We start from the raw sequence: 19,470 nt of genomic DNA, 5'->3' as shown, positions 1-19,470 counted from the left end.
GACTTGCGGGTTCGGGATGGTGGCAGCCAGGGTCCGCTACCCTCTCCTTCGTCCATGGAAGAGCTGGGTACCTGCCTGGTGAGGAAGTGTGCTCATAACAGTAACTCGGACTTTACTAATCTGCCACCAATTGGATGAGGGTTATAGCACTGTTAGTATTTTAAAAGCAGTTGCTTATTATTTGACCTTGAGCAGGTCACCTAGTATGGGTTTGTTTCCTCATACATAAATTGATGACAGTATGCAATAAAAATTGTAAAAAGGGGTGCCTGTAAAAAGGTTAAGCCTCTTCCTTCAGCTTGGGTCATGATCTCTGGGTCCCGGGATTGAGTCCCGCATTGAGCGTTCTGCTCATCGGGGAGCCTGCTTCTCTCTCTCTCTGCCTACTTGTGATCTCTGTTAAATAAATAAATAAAATCTTAAAAAAAAAACTTTAAAAAACTGTAAAAAGTTAAATGGTGGTGTGTGTGAAAGCACTTTGAAACTGGTAATGTGACAGCAAACTGGTCCTCCTATTTATTAAATAAACGCCTGAGATAGTATTTATTCCTACTCATCACAGTGAACCATCTATATCTATAAACAAAATATTCAGCCTTAGTTTTCTCTATTGACTATCTAAATTATTTTTTAAAATTCTCCCTAAATCATACTTTTCATTATGTCTTAACAAGACAACGCTGCCCCTGAGTTAATCTGATTTATAAGTTCAATTGCTCATTAACAGTATTCCCAAATTTTCCTGAACATGGAGATCACCTGGAAATTAAGGATTAGATTCCTGGGCTTTGGCCCAGATCTGCTGAGTCAGAACCACCAGGGAGGGGCCCAGGAATCTGTATTTTAGATCAGGTGCCTCAGGTCCTGGTCATCAAGAGGCAAGTCTGGGAAACAGTGAATTTAACAGTGGGGAGCCTGCTTAACAGTGAATTGAAAGGGTGATAACTTAAAAGAATTTAATCTGGTTCTGGGGTTTACTCAATTTAGGGATGAACAAAAGTAAACACCAGAGGTCCATGGACCATGAGGAATAATCCTCTGTATTATCACGTTTTTGCAGTAAGGACTTCCAGTTTGTTAAGCTAACAGCAAAAAATACCACTAAGGTTTAAAGAATTACCAGCAATATTCCAGAACGAGGCTTGTGTCCATATCTATATTCTCCACGAGTGCTTTAATGAGGTCTTTCTTGGTGAGAAAATGTTGCCTGAAAACAGGCTGGAAAGAAATCTAGAAACAAAAAGAGCAAAAAAAACACAAAAAAACAAAAAAAAAACCAATAAAGTAAAACTTACTACAATAAGGACACCATAGTGATTTGCCTTTTTATAGAGAAACATTTTTCTAGACTCCTCCAACTTTTTTTTTTTAATCACCCTACTCAACTTGAGCATCATTCTGAGATTTCAGGTGTATTTGACTGTGGATCCAATATCTCTCTTAGTCACTCTAACCTGGGGCCCTTCATCAGTCAAGTGGTTGGTTATCAGTCCCATTACTACTACATACGAATTAGGCTTCAAAACACATACCATTTCTGCAGTGATTACATTCCTGATAAGCCTACTGTTTGCGAATAAGGTAAAAGGTTTCTCATGCACAGTGTAAAGAAAATAGGGTTTCGTTTGTTTTTACAAAGTGAAAAATGATGTTTCCCTAGCAGGAGTTCTTAAACCTTGGTATACCTGTGTTTACACTGATGTTATCTTTAACCAAACAGCAGCACAGAAATATAAGACTAAAGGCTAGGTCTGAAATACTTTAGATCCTAATACTAGATAAATATTTCTATAAATGAGAAAGCTAAGCAGATACAAATGTCAAGCCCCTTCTAATTTCCTTAAAAATATAGAAAAAAGGAAATGAAGCCAATGGTCCTTATTTCTTTGAAAACACCAATGGGTATACTTAATATAACTAAAATCTACGCGTCCACAATATACACCTTTTCTCTAAAGAAACAGACAATGAGATCTTTGTTTTAAGTTTTCCTGGGGAAAATCATCAGAATTGTAGCACCTGGGTGGCTCAGTGGGTTAAGCCTGCCTTTGGCTCAGGTCATGATCTCAGAGTCCTGGGATCAAGCTCCGCATCAGGCTCTGTGCTCAGCAGAGAGCATGCTTTCCGCCCTCTCCCTCTCTGCCTGCCTCTCTGCCTACTTGTGATCTCTCTCTCTCTCTGTCAAAAAAAAAAAAAAAAAAAATCTTTAGAAAATCATCAGAATGGACAAAACTTCATGGCACTCCAAAGAATACTCACACCAAGTTTGCCAAGACGAACACCCCACCGGGCATCAGTACTGAGCTCACGGAACTTAAGCTCCGTTTCTATTTCCTGATAGAGGCTGGCCAGCTGGGAGCCCACCAGAGATATTGCCTAAAGAATTAAAATATAAAATTCAGTTGCAAATAGAATACATTCTAACACCATTTAGATGAAACCCAATAACAAAACTCACAACCTCTCTTTGGGATAACAGGGTGGAATGTTATATATTGCTTGATACAGTCATTATTCATAGGATAGTTAGGTCATTCAACTTTTAGTATGATGCCACAAATTTAGTCTGGCTTTTCTTCAAAGGAAAGGCCAAAGTTTGGTTATCCTGCAAACAAAACCCCCATAAAAAGCAAATTTTAAAGCAAACAACATTGAAGACAAGTTTTGCATCGGTTAAACTTGTCCTTCAGAAAGAACTGGCTCGTGGGTCTAAGATTTCAAATACACTCGGGTAATTTTAAGAAGTCAAGTTCTATGGCTCCATACAGATTTAAGAAATAAAAAATACAATCCTTCCAGTTGAGCAATGCTTATAACCTGCATACACATTCACCGGTGAGCCAGTAGTCAAGGAAAAGCTGGTAGAAAGTGAGTGAGCTCAATGTTTCTTTTGTTTAAATCTTTAAGATCTGAGGGCAAAGCCATTTCATTTCTTCCCCTAAATGTTTTAATACTTCAAGAACTGAGGCTGTGTTTCCTTAGGCCATACCAAAACTTTGTCGTAATTATGCCATGCTTTATCTATGAGCTTCCAGAGATTTTCAACCACTTCTTTTTGGGGTAAGAGAGTGCAGTAACCCAAGGCCAAGTCAAGATCCACCACGCGACAATTAAATACCTATCAGAAGAAAGCATTGGAGAACATTCTTTACAATCAAAATGGAATTTGGTCTCTGAAGGCTTGTTACTGAATCTAATTACAGACCCTAGGAAATAATAAGTGTTTCATGAAAAGTTATTTAAAGTAACTCAGTTCTAACTTGTTTGCTTCATTTTAATATCCTTTATCATTATCATAAATTTAAGGAAACAACTCTAGCAAGTTCTATATGGCATGACAATTCCATCACTTCTCCTCAAACCCCCAACACCCCCTCCCCTGCCTCACTCTTATCCTCACTGAGAAATCAGAAGCAACCAGAAGAGGGAAAAAAAGAAAAAAGAGAGAGAGACAGCTTACCAAGAACAGATACTCACTTTGTGCAGTAATTTTGTAGCATTTCCCCTGATAAATGTAACAGCTTTCTCTTTCAATTCCATAACAACGTGCTTTGATTTAGAAAAGAATAAAAGAATATTTAGGTCCATTTCTAGCTATGCATCATTCTGAAACTTTCCTCAAATATTAAGGAACTTTGAAAATTCATCATCATATGAAAAATGTGTTGGCATTTAATTTACGATGACTGACCACAGTGGGCGGGGCAGGGGGAGGGTGGCGCTGGGTGGTGGAATTGACTGGCATGGGGCAGATAAAGTTTCGACCTAATGGGGTCACTGGGTTTGGATTAAGATGACACACCACTGCAACATAAAAAGCTCGGGCGACTGATCTCACTTCTCGCAGTCTGCTTCCTCATTTGCAAAATGGAGACTCTGAGGGTTGTTGTCAAGATCGAGTATGAAAAGGGCACAAGAACCCTGAACCGCACCCGAATCTTAGCAGCTGCTCGACAAATGTTTCTTACATCTGACAAATTATCAATGTCCTTGCTCCAGAGCCAAATGAGAAAACGTGGACTCCAAATTCCTTTGTTTGGCAGTGCTTTTGTATCTGTATTCACCTGGAGTGAAAGCATTTGTTCTCCAAACTATACCTTTCCGCTCAGACTGGCATTCATGAAGCTAGATGAGGAGTGCTGAAGACAGGTACCAAATGAACCAATGACAAATCTTAGGGCCAGCTCCCACTGGCTAGATTCTTGAAGGTTCTGGAGCAGGGCAGAGATGGAGTTTATAATAGGTAAAATAAGGTTGTCTCCTGTGAAATGATAAAAGTATTTTATTTCAGTAGCAGTACTGTAATCCATTTAAATTTTTTTCAAAGAAAGAAAGATCATATTACTAAAAAGTGTTTCCAGGGACAAGCTACATCTTTAATGCAGATGATGGTCATATATTTTGGTTCTCAAAGTGAATAAATGAGAGAATTAACATGGGCTTGATTTAAACCAGAAAATAGCTAAGTTTCATTGTAATTTGTTTTTTTTTGAGATGCTTAAGTCTTTAGCTGAGAAAAACCCACTTCCCTATTGGAAAGAGCAAAATTTATGAATAGATACATAAAAGTTACTGTTATAAGCCAAATGACACACTTTCCTGATCTTCCAGAAGAATAACATTGTAACAGTAATAACTAAGTAACCACCTCAAGAACATTAAGGCAGACTCATAGTCACAATTTCAAGGAATTTCCATATTGGTGTATTTATAAAATCATAACACAATATGGACATTTCTGATGTCAAATACCTTCATTAATAGAGCAGTATGGTAAGCTTGTCGAATCCAAGGGATGTCTCTTGCTTTCTACAAAAGAGAGTAAAGTACATAACACTGAATAAAACAATTCACTCATATTCCAAGAGATATTTAAATATTGTGCTAATGTCCTAAAGCAAACTGCCACTTTAAATAAAATTTTTAAGTGTATACGGAAAAATACACAGATGAGTGTACAACCTGAAAAAGTGCATACATCCACATAACAGCACCCAAACTAAGAAACAAACCTCACCAGCACTCGAATCCCCTGCTGGCCTCCATTCCAGTCACTACCCATCCCCAAGGGTAACCTAACCAGCCACTCCCCTGATAGCCAACAGCACGGCTTCCTCGTCACCTGTCCTTGCACTTATGTAAATGGAATCCAGTCACTACCCATCCCCAAGGGTAACCTAACCAGCCACTCCCCTGATATCCAACAGCACGGCTTCCTCGTCACCTGTCCTTGCACTTTATGTAAATGGAATCAGACCGTATGCCTTCTTTTGTGTCTGGCTTCTTTTGCTCAGCATCATGTCTGCGAGACTCACCATATTACCGTATGGAGTTCTAGTTTCAAATCTCTGCAGTTTAAACTTGCATAAGGCAGGGGCACCTGGGTGGCTCAGTGGGTTAAAACCTCTGCCTTCGGCTCAGGGCATGATCCCAGGGTCCTGGGATCGAGCCCCGCATCGCGCTCTCTGCTCAGCAGGGAGCTTGTTTCCCTTCCTCTCTCTCTGCCTGCCTCTCTGCCTACTTGTGATCTCTGTCAAATAAATTAAAAAAATCTTAAAAAAAAAAAAACTTGCATAAGGCAGAAATACATGGAAAACAACAACACAAGTGACATTTACCAGCAAGAGGCACAAGCGATGCAATCAATTCATAAATAACCGGGAGCACCATCTGGGACTCAAGGACTATCCCATCTTCACTGAAGAAGTCACTGTAAGACCACTCTTCATAGGGATCTTTGTGAGTTCCAAAGGAAGTCTGAACACCAAACCACACGGAGACGACACAAGTAAATACACTCCAGAACACAACCGCCACCTCCGTCAGGCAGAACCCAGGAGCAGATGTATTAGAGCCAAACGCAGTTTTGAGGATCATGGAGTCTGACCATGGAGTCTGTTTTTTCAGGTCTGTGGCTTATAATAACACCATTTTGAATTAAATTGCTACTCTAAGAGAAGGACAATGTCCAGAGATGCCGGGATTGAGTCCCAACATTTCAAAACATAGTGCAACTTAAATTAGCCCATAAATGTGATTGGAAAAGAGGTCTCATGCCCTTGAGTTTTCCAGGCTCAAATAAGAAAACACAAGAGGTAGGTTCATTATTTTTGTAAAGTACGCAAGTGATTTAAAAGTGGTGCATAAAGGAGGGGTGGGGGTTTTATTTAAGGAAAAGAAATTCAGTGGGGTGCCTGGGTGGCTCAGTGGCTTAAAGCCTCTGCCTTCAGCTCAGGTCATGATCCCAGGGTCCTGGGATTGAGCCCCATATGGGGCTCTCTGCTCGGCGGGGAGCCCGCTTCCCTTTCTCTCTCTGCCTGTCTCTCTCCTACTTGTGATCTCTGTCTGTCAAATAAATAAATAATATCTTAAAAAAAAAAAAGAAATTCAAAAGCAATTACCTTCATTAGAATTCCACAGTCATCCATTTGGCACTGTCTGGAAAGCTCTACTGCCGTTAAGGTATGTTTACATAGTTCTAAAGCATCTAGCAAAAAATCTGAAAGAAAATGGGGAAAAATCATTATACAAATATTTCATGTGCTTGGGATAATGAAAACAATCTTCCAAAAAAAAAAAAAAGAAAAAAAAAAGAAAACAATCTTCCAGTAACTATCATTCAAAATTCTGAGGAAGGCCACAAGGTAGAGAGAAAAGTTTCTACAAACCTCTGACTACCGTAAATAATGCAGTTCAAGTTTTCCTTAAGCTCAGATGAGAAGTAAGATTATAGAGGGAGAGGTAAGGAATTTCACAATGCCATTAAAGTGAGTATCAATAGTCGGAAATGACATCGTTAATACCTGTAAATATTTTCTTTTTTCTTTTTTTAAAATATTTTATTTATTTATTTGACAGAGAGAGATCACAAGTAGACAGAGAGGCAGGCAGAGAGAGAGAGGGAAGCAGGCTTGCTGCTGAGCAGAGAGCCTGATGCGGGACTCGATCCCAGGACCCTGAGATCATGACCTGAGCCGAAGGCAGCGGCTTAACCCACTGAGCCACCCAGGCGCCCCAATACCTGTAAATATTTTCAAACAGTAATCCCCGTAGAGGATTGATTACAACTGCCTCTTTATAAAATGGGGACAACGACCTTCTGTCCTTATGGCAACGTCTAATGGTACGGAGCTAGCATGTGGGAGCCCAGTATGAAACAAAACTATGTATATTACAAATCTTGTCACCTGGGCTGCAGATGGTGGCAGCTTGGCAAGCTAGAGAATGTATTTCGGAAGGAAGATTGAGGCCGACAGGTGTTGCCATCGGAGCGTCGTTAGCCAACATGTGACAAAGCTTCTGACACGTCACAAACAGCAACTTCCCGGTGTCCGCGTTGCAGTGATACCTAAATAAGTCTCTGGAAGAAAGGGTGTGTTGGGAGCTAGAGCACGCAGAGCAAAAGCAAATGTATTTGCCTTTCTTGGATTAATATACGACCACCACCACCATTTAAAATGTCTTTATGCTGTATTCATGGTATCTAATGTGCTTCGTCTTCAAACTTACTTGGGACGCCACCAACCAGAGTGCAAAGGCAAACTAAATTCAATAGTTAGCTTACCCAACGACTCCGTGTTAGTTACTTGCCTTCTGTGCTACGACTTTTTTTTTAAGGGGAGAGAGAAAATGGGGGGAGTAGAGGGGTAGAGAGAGAATCTCCACAGGTGCGTGGAGCCTGATGCAGGGCTCGATCTCACAACCCTGAGATCTCGACCTGAGACAAAATCAAGAGTCGGGACGCTTAATTGACTGAGCCACCCCGGCGCCCCTATGCTACCACGTTGACCCCGAAGTCCAAACTAGGCTCTGAGAGTGAGAAACCAAGAATGACTTCCATGAAAATGAAAATGTCACTGACCTGATCCCACCACCACAGAAGTCACGGAAGCAAGTGTTCCTTTCAGCCAAGCCGTGCTCGCGCACACTGGGACTCGTGCACGTGCATGCTCGCGCACGTTGGGGCTCACCTGCACCTGGCCAGCGCTGCTTCCACATTCCCGTGGTTTAAGGCTCTCCAGGTCAGCTCCGCCTCCCGCTCCTGCACAGACACCTGCAGCGCCAGCGCCTGTCTGTGCAGCTTGGACTCAGTGCTGAGGCTCCTGCCCTCACGGGCTGCAGGTTCCGCGGTGCCGCGGGATTTGTGCTGGGTCTGCGTGACTTCGTGGGCTCTGATGTACTGTTCCTGGAGCTCTGCAACCAGGGCACTGTTGCTGTAATCTCCAAAGGACAGGAAGACCTCGAAGTTCTCCTAGCAAGGCAAGCAGGACAGCGCACATCTGTTTACTTCATGCTGTTAAAAACCACTAGCAAGGCTCAAACCTCACCTTATTTCCTCCTCAAAGACTATTCCCTTGTAAATTAAAGATTTGAGACTTCATATTTCAAATTATGAAAGTCACAGTATGAGAAAAAGTTTGGAAAATAGGAAAAGCCATCTTAACTCAGGATTCTTTCCGTGTCAGCGCTATTGACACCATTTCTCAGCGTCAGATCATTCTCTGTCGTGGCGGAGCCCAGACTAGCAGGAGGGACAGAGTAAGTATTAGATTTGGGTGATTCCATGCCGGTGGCTCGAAGAACTCAGCTTTGTTCTTCTCTGTAATAACTCCTGGTTGGCCGCTAATTCCAGACCTAGAATTTATTTTACTGACCCAATAAAAAAATCCCAGAGGCCCTCGGAAGGATACCAAGAAGTAGCCACAGTAAGTCAGATTTTTTTTTTTTTTAAGTAATCTCTATGCCCCATGTGTGGCTCAAACTCACCACCCTGAAATCCAGAGTCACATGCTCTTCTGATGAACCAAAACCCCTAGACCTTCTGTTTTGATGCCACACTTTAGAGCAAGGTTTCTCGGTCTTGCCAGATCATTCTTTGTTGGGGGGCTGCTTGCACATCGTAGCAGCGTCCCTGGCCGCTAGCCACTGGATGCCACCAGCACTCTCCTTGCACTACTTGTGACAATCAAAAATATTTTCAGATACTGTCCCCTGGGCACAAACACACCTGAGTTGAGAAATGGTTAACCTAATAAACAGTGACCATTTGGTATTTCCTGAGTGTCCTTTCACCAGCATTTTGTGGCTGTGTGGGTAATTTCATGTATTACCTTCTGCAGTTAACACTATGGCATTTCCCCTTTCTTCATCACTACATAGATTCCACAAATAATATTATTTTTTTTAAAGATTTACTTAAGAGAGAGCCTGGGTGGCTCAGTCAGTTAAAAATTTATTTGAGCGAGTGAGCGAGAGAGAGGATGTGTGAACCAGGAGAGTGGAGGCAGAGGGAGGGAAGCAGTCCGGCTCTATCCCACCACCCTGAGATCATGACCTGAGCCAAAAGCAAGAGTCGGTTGCTTAACTGACTGAGCTACCCAGGCCCCTCACCACAAACACTATTTTTGATGGTTGTGTAACTTGATCTATGGGTGCAGCAATATTTATAAAATGTAAAAATTTTGAAATTGACGTTTTCCCTAAAATATTAGTGATCTTTCCCAAAGGGGATGCATCATGTAGATATACTCACAGAAATAAATACTTATTCATAGAAATAAATATAGTATTTCCTATATTTACTACAGATAAGATTTGTTACATGTCGTAGTTCCTGCCTTACTTATATGTTGCAGCTCTTGCCTTACTAGGAACCACAGAAATGTTTCTGCTTATGTAACCATAGACTATCTCTGGAAAAATACACAACAAACCGGTGCTGGTGGTGGCATTTAATGTGGGAAACTGAAGAGCTGGGAGTGTTAAGACAGAGGAAGACTTGTTTTGCACTATATATTCTTTTTTTAAAGATTTTATTTATTTATTTGACAGAGAGAGATCACAAGTAGGCTGAGCAGAGAGGACTCTGGGATCATGACCTGAGCTGAACGCAGAGGCTTTTAACCCACTGAGCCACCCAGGTGCCCTATTTTTTTAAACTTTTTTTTTGATCAAAGAATTAATTTCTTATTGTTTACAGCATGCAGCACAGAATTTTAATAAGTTTATTTTTTATTGTGGTAAAATATACATAAAACGTACCATTTTAACCATTTTTAAAACCTTTTAAATTATGTATCATCCATGAATAATCTAGTCAAAGATAAACATAGAAGTGATTAAACCAAGAAGTTTCTTTTTTTCTTTCCTTTTTTTTTTTTTTTTTTTGGTAGAAGATTTTATTTATTTATTTGACAAACAAAGAGAGAGAGAGAGAGCATAACGTAGGGTAGGGGAGCAACAGGCAGAGGGAGAAGGAGAAGCAGGCTCCCTGCAAAGCAGGGGGAGGCTGATGTGGGACTTGATCCCAGGACCCCGGGATCATGACCTGAGGTGAAGACAGTCGTTTAACTGACTAAGCCACCCAGTCACCTGTTTTTTTTTTTTTTCAATGTTCATCTTTTCCCAAAGGAATGCAGCTTTTGTGCAGAGTCAATATATTGCATGATTTTTAAAGGATATATTTAATACATTTTTTTTTATTTTCAGTAATCTCATTTTAACTGTTTAGTGTTCCTGAGACAGTGCCAAATAGAATAAGCAAGGGTATTGGGGTCAGACAGGTGGGGTTTGAGTAGTGGTTCAGGTGTCTCGCTCATCATGCTCACGGCAGCACCACTCACAACAACCAAAAAGGAGAAACAACCCAAGGGTCCATCAACAGAGGAGTAAATAAACGTGGTCCATCCTTACAGTGGAACGTGTAGCCATAAAAAGGAACGATGCCCTGAAACCTGCTACACTGGGGATGAACCCTGAAAACATCGTGCTGCCTGAAAGAGGCCAGACACGAAAGGATAAATATTGTATGCTTCCACTTATACCGGAAATATACAAAATAGGCAAATTCAGAGACAGAAAGTAGATCAGAGGTTACCAGGGGCTGGAAGGAAAAGGGAGTGGGGAGCTGCTGCTTAATGGGTAAAAATGGGGGCGCCTGGGTGGCTCAGTGGGTTAAGCCCCTGCCTTCAGCTCAGGTCTTGATCTTAGGGTCCTGGGATCGAGCCCCGCATAGGGCTCTCTGCTCAGCAGGGGGCCTGTTTCCCCCTCTTTCTCTGCCTGCCTTTCTGCCTACTTGTGATTTCTCTCTCTGTGTTAAATAAATTTAAAAAAATGGGTAAAAATGGATAAAATGAATAAAAAGCAGAGTTTCTGCTGGAGGTGATGAAAAGCAGATAGAGTTGAAGGTCATATTACACTGTGAATGTAATTAATGTCACTGAACTATATATTGAAAAATGGCTAAAATGGCAAACTTTACATTGTTACCACAATTATGAAAAGTTAATAATATACCCAAACCAGTGAATTATACACTTTATTTGTTTCATGGAAGTGGTTTTTTTTTTTTTTTTTTTGATAGCGAGAACAGAGTGAAAGCACGAGCTCGGGAGAGGGAGAGGGAGAAGCAGGCTCCCCACTGAGCAGGGAGCCCAATGGGGATCATGACCTGAGCCAAAGGCAGACACTTAACCGACTGAGCCACCCAGGTGCCCTGAATTATACACTTAAAATGGATGAATAGTGTGGTATATGAATTGTATCTCCATAAGGTTGTTTTTTAAATGACAGAGAAAGAGAAAAGGGAAACCATTACGCTGTACTTAATATTCCTGAAGTCTAGTACAGAAAATTTTAAGGACAGACTAATCATTTGTCAAATTCACTGATTAGTAATGTAATTAGTAAAGTAATAATGTTCAATATACCAACAGCTTTACCTGCAAGCTAGCAGCAACTTTAAATAGTTTCAGGATTTCTTCACATTCATCCTTCTTCTGTAGATTGTCTGTAATTAAATTTTTTAAAGTTATAGCAGACATCCAAATTCCCATACTGTCAGAATTTTTAAAAGCTAAAATTTTAGTTGGCTATGGTTTTCTTATCTCAAGTCTTTTCAGAAGCGGAGGTAAGAGAATTTAAGTACAAAAAGAAATCTAATTATTCTATCTGAAGGTAGAAAAGAGAAATTTATGGGGAATACAGAGAAATGACAATTTTTCTGACATAAATTGTAGCTTTTTTCTCCAAGAGCGTTTCTTTGTTAATGTTTTACTTAAGTTCAAGTTTAAATAGGCTTTTGCCTGATCATGACCAAATGATAAGTGAAAAACACAAGCAATAAGGACAAGGCATTGAAGAAATCTTGTCTAGCCTTCAACAGCTTACTGAGCATGTAAGTTGATAAGCTGATTTTTAGATGCTTCTGTTTCAACACTGACAATCAAGAGAATAAAGCAAGGAAGACTTTTCATGAGGAAAAATGAGTGGGATCAATGGAGATAAATAAAGCCAGAAAAACCAGAGGTAAGGACCAGGCCTGTCACTGATGCTACTTTCTGAAAAGGGCAAGCTTCAGAACAAAACCGAGATGAGGGCAGAGAGGTGCAATCTACCTTTCTGGATGCCACACAGTATTTTAAGAATGTCTACAGATGTCTTCGCTACGGACATTCTCCAGGCCTTGTCCTGAAAAGAAAAACAGAAAATGAAATCTGCTTCCTTTATTCGCCACTTAGTATACATACAGACAAATATATAAGTGCCACAAAATCAGAAAAAAACAGTAAAAAAATGCGGAAAAATTGGGAGATCCATGTTAGAGGATGTCAGGCAGCTGAGAAATGGATCATAACTGAATCACACAGAAGGTAAACATGAAAAACACCAGTATGAGCGCTTGGATATATGGTTTAGAAATACCAAGAATACACAAATCCCACAAATCACCTTTTGGCTACACTATAATTAACCGTCACTCCAATTTCACTTTTTTAATAGTTTTTATTATTTGACAAAACATTTGGCAAAGTTCTCTAGAAAAGTCAAAAAGAACTGAAGTTTAAGCTCAGAGAATGAAAGTCTAAGAAATAATCCTTATTTTGAAGACTAACAAGATTAAAACCAACAAAAAGACAAGAAAAATCAAAGAAGGAAAGCTTTAAAGGTGTGGTGTACATGAAACGCTTAGAAAGTGCTAGGAGCACACATTTCCACTACGGGGTACAGTCCAAGCTGGTGGTTAAGTATATGGACTCTGGTATCACAGTTTGAGCTGAGGTTCTGCCATTTTCTAGTAAACTTGCAAAAGTCACTTATTTCAATTTTTTTTTTTTTTTTAGATTTAGTAATCTGAAAGAGAGAGAGAGAGTGATAGCACAAGCAGGGAGGAAGGGGCAAAGGGAAAAGTGGACTCCCTACTGAGCGGGGAGCCCAATGTGGGGCTCAATCCCAGGACCCTGGGATCATGACCTGAGCCGAAGGCAGACGCTCAACTGAGTGAGCCACCCAGGTGCCCTTAAAATGTTAGTTTCTGCACTTAATCTATAAAGAGCTGAGAACAGGAATGATCTCACAACTTTGTAGACAATTTATTTTAAGTATTTAATCTAAGGCCTCCGGTACTGGAAGAGCGTAATAAATATTAGATGCCAAAATAACCAAACTGATTTCCCTAAAGGTAAAAAATTACTGAGATGGACTGCTGAGAGAGGTTGGGGGATAACTATCTCTAAAGGATAAAAAGAGAAAAAATGCCAACTATCCTGAAAAAATTAGGTATTGTTTCCTCACCTCTCTAAAGAAGAGAACTGGCACTCTTGAAACTTCCCAGGTTTCAATGTTTTGTTTTGTTTTTTTTTAAAGATTTTATTTATTTATTTGACAGAGAGAGAGATCACAAGTAGGCAGAGAGGCAGGCAGAGAGAGAGGAGGAAGCAGGCTCCCTGCCGAGCAGAGAGCCCGATGCGGGGCTCGATCCCAGGACCCCAAGATCATGACCTGAGCCGAAGGCAGCGGCTTAACCCACTGAGCCACCCAGGCGCCCCCAGGTTTCAATGTTTAAGATTACTTAGATTTCCATGCATTCTGTGGCTGACATGACTTTTTTTTTTTTTAAAGATTTTATTTATTTATTTGACAGACAGAGATCACAATTAGGCAGAGAGGCAGGCAGAGAGAGAGAGAGAGAGGAGGAAGTAGGCTCCCTGCTGAGCAGAGAGCCTGATGTGGGGCTCGATCCCAGAACCCTGGGATCATGACCCGAGCTGAAGGCCTCTAGAGGCTTTAACCCACTGAGCCACCCAGGCACCCCTGACATGACTTTTTTAAACTTATTTACTTGAGAGAGAGAAGCAAGAGTGAGTGGGGGGTGGGGCAGAGGTAGAGAATCTTCAAGCAGACTCCCCGCTGAGCTTGGAGCCTGATGTGGGGCTCAATCTCATGATCCATGAGATTATGACCTGAGCCAAAACCAAGAGCTGGATGCTTAATCGACTGGGTGTGGCTGACGTCATTATTTGACAGTAATGACTATGTCCTATATAACACGAAACATGTTTATATTGCAAAGGCTTATGGAAAACCCTTCGTGTACAATGTCTACTTCAATTAATCCTTCTGGTTTGTACATCCCAGATTATCAGTGAGGGCTCAAGCCGTTGCTCCAAAACAGCCATATGTGGTTCTTTTCTATGCAGCAAATTTACACAAGGAGTTTTACATTAGGATGTTCTAGTGGTGAGAAGAGGAGATGTTCCTATCTGCTTATCTGTCTTTTCTATCCTGTTGATTACTATCCATAAATACTGGATTTATCTGTATGTAGTGAAAAATCTCACCTCTTTAGAATCATCTGGTTCTTCTTGTAATGCCAACCGGGCCCATATGATTACCCGTTCTGCAGTTTTCTCAGCTTCAGCAGGAGGCAAAGACTTCAACAGAAGGACACAGTCTTCACCCTATAAACAGTGTTTGAAAGGAAGAAAAAACAGCTGGTACTTGTAAAGGAAAATTTAGACTTACCTCTTGCTTTTTTCTATTTAAAGGTGAAAAGATGGTATTTAAAAAAATAGAATATGGTCTAATATTTTAAAAAAGCTGATAACTCTGGTTTTGATGACAGCAAACAAAAAAAATTAAATTCAAATACACCCCTCTGTATTTGATAATTCTTAACTATGCTCATGGTTATAGAATTATATCAAAATAAAGACATTTAAAATATAAAAAGAAAATGCATGCACTATTCTGGAATCAAAGGGTCCTACAGTGTATAAAAAACATGAGTCTATGTTTCATAAACATCAAAGAGTATGAAAGCCCAATAGCTAGTCATAAAATACTTTTTTTTTTAATTTTAAAAGATTTTTATTTATTTATTTGACAGAGATCACAAGTAGACAGAGAGGCAGCCAGAGAGAGAGGAGGAAGCAGGCTCCCTGCTGAGCAGAGAGCCCGATGCGGGGCTCGATCCCAGGGCCCCGGGATCATGACCTGAGCCAAAGGTGATGCTTAACTGACTGAGCCATCCAGGTGCCCCTTGGTATAACTTTCTTTTGTGATAATCTATTCAGGTAATTTGAGTGATTTGAGCTTTTACAGATTTACTTAACAAAGAAACCCAAGAAAGGACAATACAGAACTTTCATACCTGATCTCTATCAATCAGGTCAATAATCCTTAGACTGTAAATTTCATTGTCCGGCAACATATATGCTCGAGCCACCTTCAAAGCATCTTCTAAGGAAGATGGGACATCTTGCTTGAGAATGTATCTGACCACCCTCTGAAGCAGAGACAATATATACATTTCTTCGTTATGAAATCTCAGAGAACCCAGAAGTCCTTTGTTCATAAATGCAAAGTACTCATCCAATTAAAATCAAGCAGCAAAAAAAACTAAGCTGTGTGAAAAATTAAAACACGATTTATATTCTGAATTTTATGATAGTCCTGTCTACCTTCCCCCACCCTGGTTTTTTTGGGGTATATAAGTGACAAATAAACCCTGCGTATATTTAGGTGTACAATGTGATGATTTGATATACTCCTTTGGCTTCTTAATGTCCTTATTTTTTATCTTTACTATCCTAATAAACAAGTGAATACCCAATTTTTAAAAAAAATTTTTATTATTTTTTTAAGTTTTATTTATTTAATTAAGTAATCTCTGCACCCAGTGAGTGTGGGGCTTGAACTCATGATCCCATGGTCAAGAGTCGAACACTGCACCTACTGAGCTAGCCAGGCACCCCTGAACGTCCTATTCACACTCTATCCTACAAAAGGAATGTAGTGGAGAACTTAGCTCTGTTAGCCTTTAAGAATATGAAGTCCTTATTACATTTCCCAAGCTGCCCTCAGAATGGAACAGCGGGGTTCAAGACCCTTCAACTACTGTACTCACCATGATTTCCTTGTTTAAGAGGTTCACCTCCCTTATTCCATAGCCACGTAGAAGTTTTTTCATCTCCATTAGTTTGTAACTTTCCTGTAATAACTTGACTCTGAAACGAAATTTGCTCCTATTTTTAAATGATTTTTAAAAAGATTTTACTTACTCATTTCTTTGAGAGAGGGAGAGAGTGAGGCAAGCTAGCACAAGGGGGGCTGGGAAGGGCAGAGGGAGAGGGACAAGCAGACTATGCACTGACCTCAGAGCCCAACATGGGGCTCGATCCCGGGACCCTGAGATCACGACCTGAGCTGAAATTAACAGTCAGACGCTCAACTGACTGAGCTACCCAGGCGCCCATGAAATTTGTTGATATTAACATGGATTGTCTTTTTTTCTTTTTTTTTTTTAATGAAATACTAAGGGACACAGTAAAGGGCATAAAACCTAAATGAATGTCAAGGGGAAATGGGAGGCTTATCCAACACCCACACCAGGATCGGGGAGACTGCCGTCTTACTTGGGATGGTCCATTTCTAGGTGCTGTCTCACCAGCTGCTCCACCGCTGCGCTCCAGGGAACCACTGCGGCGTACATTATCTTAAGCACAGCGTCGAATATGAGCTATGAAGACACACAGACGCTGACCGTGCAGAAGAGCCCTTGGATTCACGTTTCATGGAAATTAATAACACTGCCTCATCTATAGCAGCAGAGGTCTTACATCTACGGTGTGGATGCTCAAAGTATCTCCTCTGACTGCAAATCTGATTCTCACACATCAAGAGCAATTTCATTATTTAGAAAAATTCAGAAAAATATTTTCTCTGCTGAAAGTGAAGTCATATAGCTCTATTCCTTTCAACAGTCTCTAGTCTCTGTGTTTAAAACTATTTTTCATGCCTTTTTCACAGTTTATAATGGTAATAGTGGGAAGTCATAATATAAGGGTGTTATAACAGATTTAAAAAATGTGTCCGTGTTTGTATAATCATAGAAAAGCCTAGAAATGTATGCACCCAATCAACCATGGTGGTTCTTCTGGGGATGGGAATGGGAAAATTTTTACTTCTTATTTTCTATAATGAAAGAAAATGGAATTATGGGTGGTTTTTATTTATTTATTTTTATTCTTTTTCCAAACTTCACAAATTCTCAACAAATATGCTATTGCCTTTGTGATCAGAGAGAAAGTTTTCAGAAAAGATGCAATGCTCAAAGGAAAATCTACATGGTCACTATCTACTTACATCTGTGTCTGATAAACAGCCTATGACTGCCATGGCTTTTGCTTCCCATGCAGTTTCAAAGAGTGATGTGGACTTCGAGCTACATCTCTTCAATAAATCCTAAAAGGTGATAAACATATATTTTTTAAATTTGAAACTCTCACTAAAAAAAAAAAAAAAAAAAAAGTAAAAACACATACAGATATAGAAAAACAGCTTTTATAGATTGAAAACAAAAACAAAAACAGAAACAACTTAGCCATGAATGTGAAACAATGCTCAAAAAACAAAATTGCCAAGGCCCTGGCCTTTCGTTTTATATGGACAAGGGAACTTAAGAAGGAAATATTCTTGAAGAATCTACAAATCAGATGACTGCAGCTTATTAATGTGTGAAAACACTTGCTCACATGATTGAGCTCCTGCTCCTCTTATTTCACAATAAGCATTTGGAGAAAGTCCTAATATTATCCCATTCTGCCCAAGTTTACCAGTCAATCAGTATACCGCATTAACCAATACAATCTGCTGCATAAATCCCGATGGTAAAGCATGACACTCCCTATAGGGTTAGATGTTTATTTTATTTTATTTTTTAAAGATTTTATTTATTTATTTGACAGAGATCACAAGGAGGCAGAGGCAGGTTGGGGGGGGGAGCAGACTCCCCACTGAGCAGAGAGCCCGATGCGGGGCTCGATCCCAGGACGCTGAGATCATGACCTGAGCCAAAGGCAGAGGCTTATAGGGTTAGATGTTTAAACAGTGACACACACAGACACAAGGAGAAAAGACTAGAGATAAAGAAGTTACCTCTATATAGAGCAGGAGAAGTTCCTCCTCTTGTAAGCCATGTTCCCGCATGTAAACTCTTATAAACTTCTCTAAAACAGAAGGAATCAGCTCTGGGGCTAACACTTTATCAAACATGCGGAACACAATGGTGGTTGTAGTCTCCTGGGTGCCAAGAGAAAGGCGGCAGAGATGCAAGTTCTAGTCATAGTGGCTGTCATTAAAAAATAACATTTCCAATAAATCCTAGGTTTTTACCTTCTCGAAATCAGAGAGGGCCAGTTTGCAGTTGTATTTCCTATGCAATGTGATCAACTCCTGCAAGTTATTTACCAGAGTCCTTAGCTGACATACTTCCTCCGTGTTCTGATAATCCTTCTAAAAACAGAAGTGTGAGAGGGGAAATGCACCGAAAAATCAGAATTATTTCAGATAAAATAAAAAATGACCATGATTATGTACATAAGAGGAAATCTGCACCTAATGCCTGTACGTTTTGTGGAATTTTAACTCACGAACTAGTGCAAAGGTACAGATTAGAATCCAACAGAATTCTAAAGGCAATTTTCTTTCTCAACAAATAAACAAACAAACAGAAAAACTTCAATGTTAGGGGTGCCTGGATGGCTTAGTCAGTTAAGCATCTGACGCTTGATTTCAGCTCAGGTCATGATCTCAGAGTCCTGGGGGGATCAAGCCCTAGTTGGGGGAGAGGATTCTCTCCCTCTCCCCCTATTTGTGCTCTCTAAAATCAATCAATCAATCTCCACACACCCGGTGTGGGGCCCGACGCAGGACTCAGTCTTGCGACCCCGAGATCACACCGTGAGCCCAAATCGAGAGTTGGACATCCAACCGACTGAGCCACACAGGCTGCCCTAAGATTTTATTTTTAAAGTAATCTTTACACTTAATGCAGGGGTTGAATTTACACATGAGATCAAGAGTCTCACTCTCCACCGAGTTATCCAGGTACCCCTGAACGTTAGTGTAATATTTTATGCTTATGTACATAAACATCATTTAGATGGCCCTCAATGTCCCATCTGTATAGATTAAGAAATAAAGATCAGATATAAAGCTGTAACATTTCATAAACTTATATGCAAGAAACAATTTTCAATATTGATAAAGACAATTAACAGGGAAAAGACATAGTGTTTTTTTATTTTTTATTTTTTTGAAGATTTTATTTGTTTGACAGAGAGCACAAGCAGGGGGAGCAGAGGCAGAGGGAGAACCAGGGCTCCTGCCAAGCAAGGAGCCGGACATGGT

At 40.2% G+C, this 19,470-nt stretch overlaps 1 protein-coding gene across 2 annotated transcripts in view; it reads right to left on the bottom strand.

Annotated features, from left to right (window-relative positions):
- KNTC1 (kinetochore associated 1) overlaps positions 1–19,470 on the bottom strand; it is a 78,770-nt gene that overhangs the window by 25,949 nt on the left and 33,351 nt on the right. For both annotated transcript variants that reach the window (XM_046025946.1, XM_046025947.1), the window contains 19 exons: positions 18,454–18,573; positions 18,217–18,360; positions 17,425–17,523; positions 16,695–16,798; positions 16,187–16,286; positions 15,431–15,565; positions 14,619–14,738; positions 12,396–12,468; positions 11,721–11,788; positions 7,971–8,251; positions 7,188–7,360; positions 6,402–6,499; positions 5,619–5,757; positions 4,753–4,809; positions 4,098–4,261; positions 3,478–3,549; positions 2,990–3,118; positions 2,260–2,376; positions 1,121–1,230 (listed from right to left, as the gene is read on the bottom strand). In XM_046025946.1, the coding sequence (XP_045881902.1) occupies positions 1,121–1,230; positions 2,260–2,376; positions 2,990–3,118; positions 3,478–3,549; positions 4,098–4,261; positions 4,753–4,809; positions 5,619–5,757; positions 6,402–6,499; positions 7,188–7,360; positions 7,971–8,251; positions 11,721–11,788; positions 12,396–12,468; positions 14,619–14,738; positions 15,431–15,565; positions 16,187–16,286; positions 16,695–16,798; positions 17,425–17,523; positions 18,217–18,360; positions 18,454–18,573 (2,303 nt within the window). The remainder of the gene's footprint in view (positions 1–1,120; positions 1,231–2,259; positions 2,377–2,989; positions 3,119–3,477; positions 3,550–4,097; positions 4,262–4,752; positions 4,810–5,618; positions 5,758–6,401; positions 6,500–7,187; positions 7,361–7,970; positions 8,252–11,720; positions 11,789–12,395; positions 12,469–14,618; positions 14,739–15,430; positions 15,566–16,186; positions 16,287–16,694; positions 16,799–17,424; positions 17,524–18,216; positions 18,361–18,453; positions 18,574–19,470) is intronic.

The sequence above is a fragment of the Meles meles genome, chromosome 12, assembly GCF_922984935.1.
Source record: "Meles meles chromosome 12, mMelMel3.1 paternal haplotype, whole genome shotgun sequence".
Classification (NCBI taxonomy): domain Eukaryota; kingdom Metazoa; phylum Chordata; class Mammalia; order Carnivora; family Mustelidae; genus Meles; species Meles meles.
Note: the sequence above shows the minus strand (reverse complement) of the source record. Positions and strands in the feature narration are given on the sequence as shown.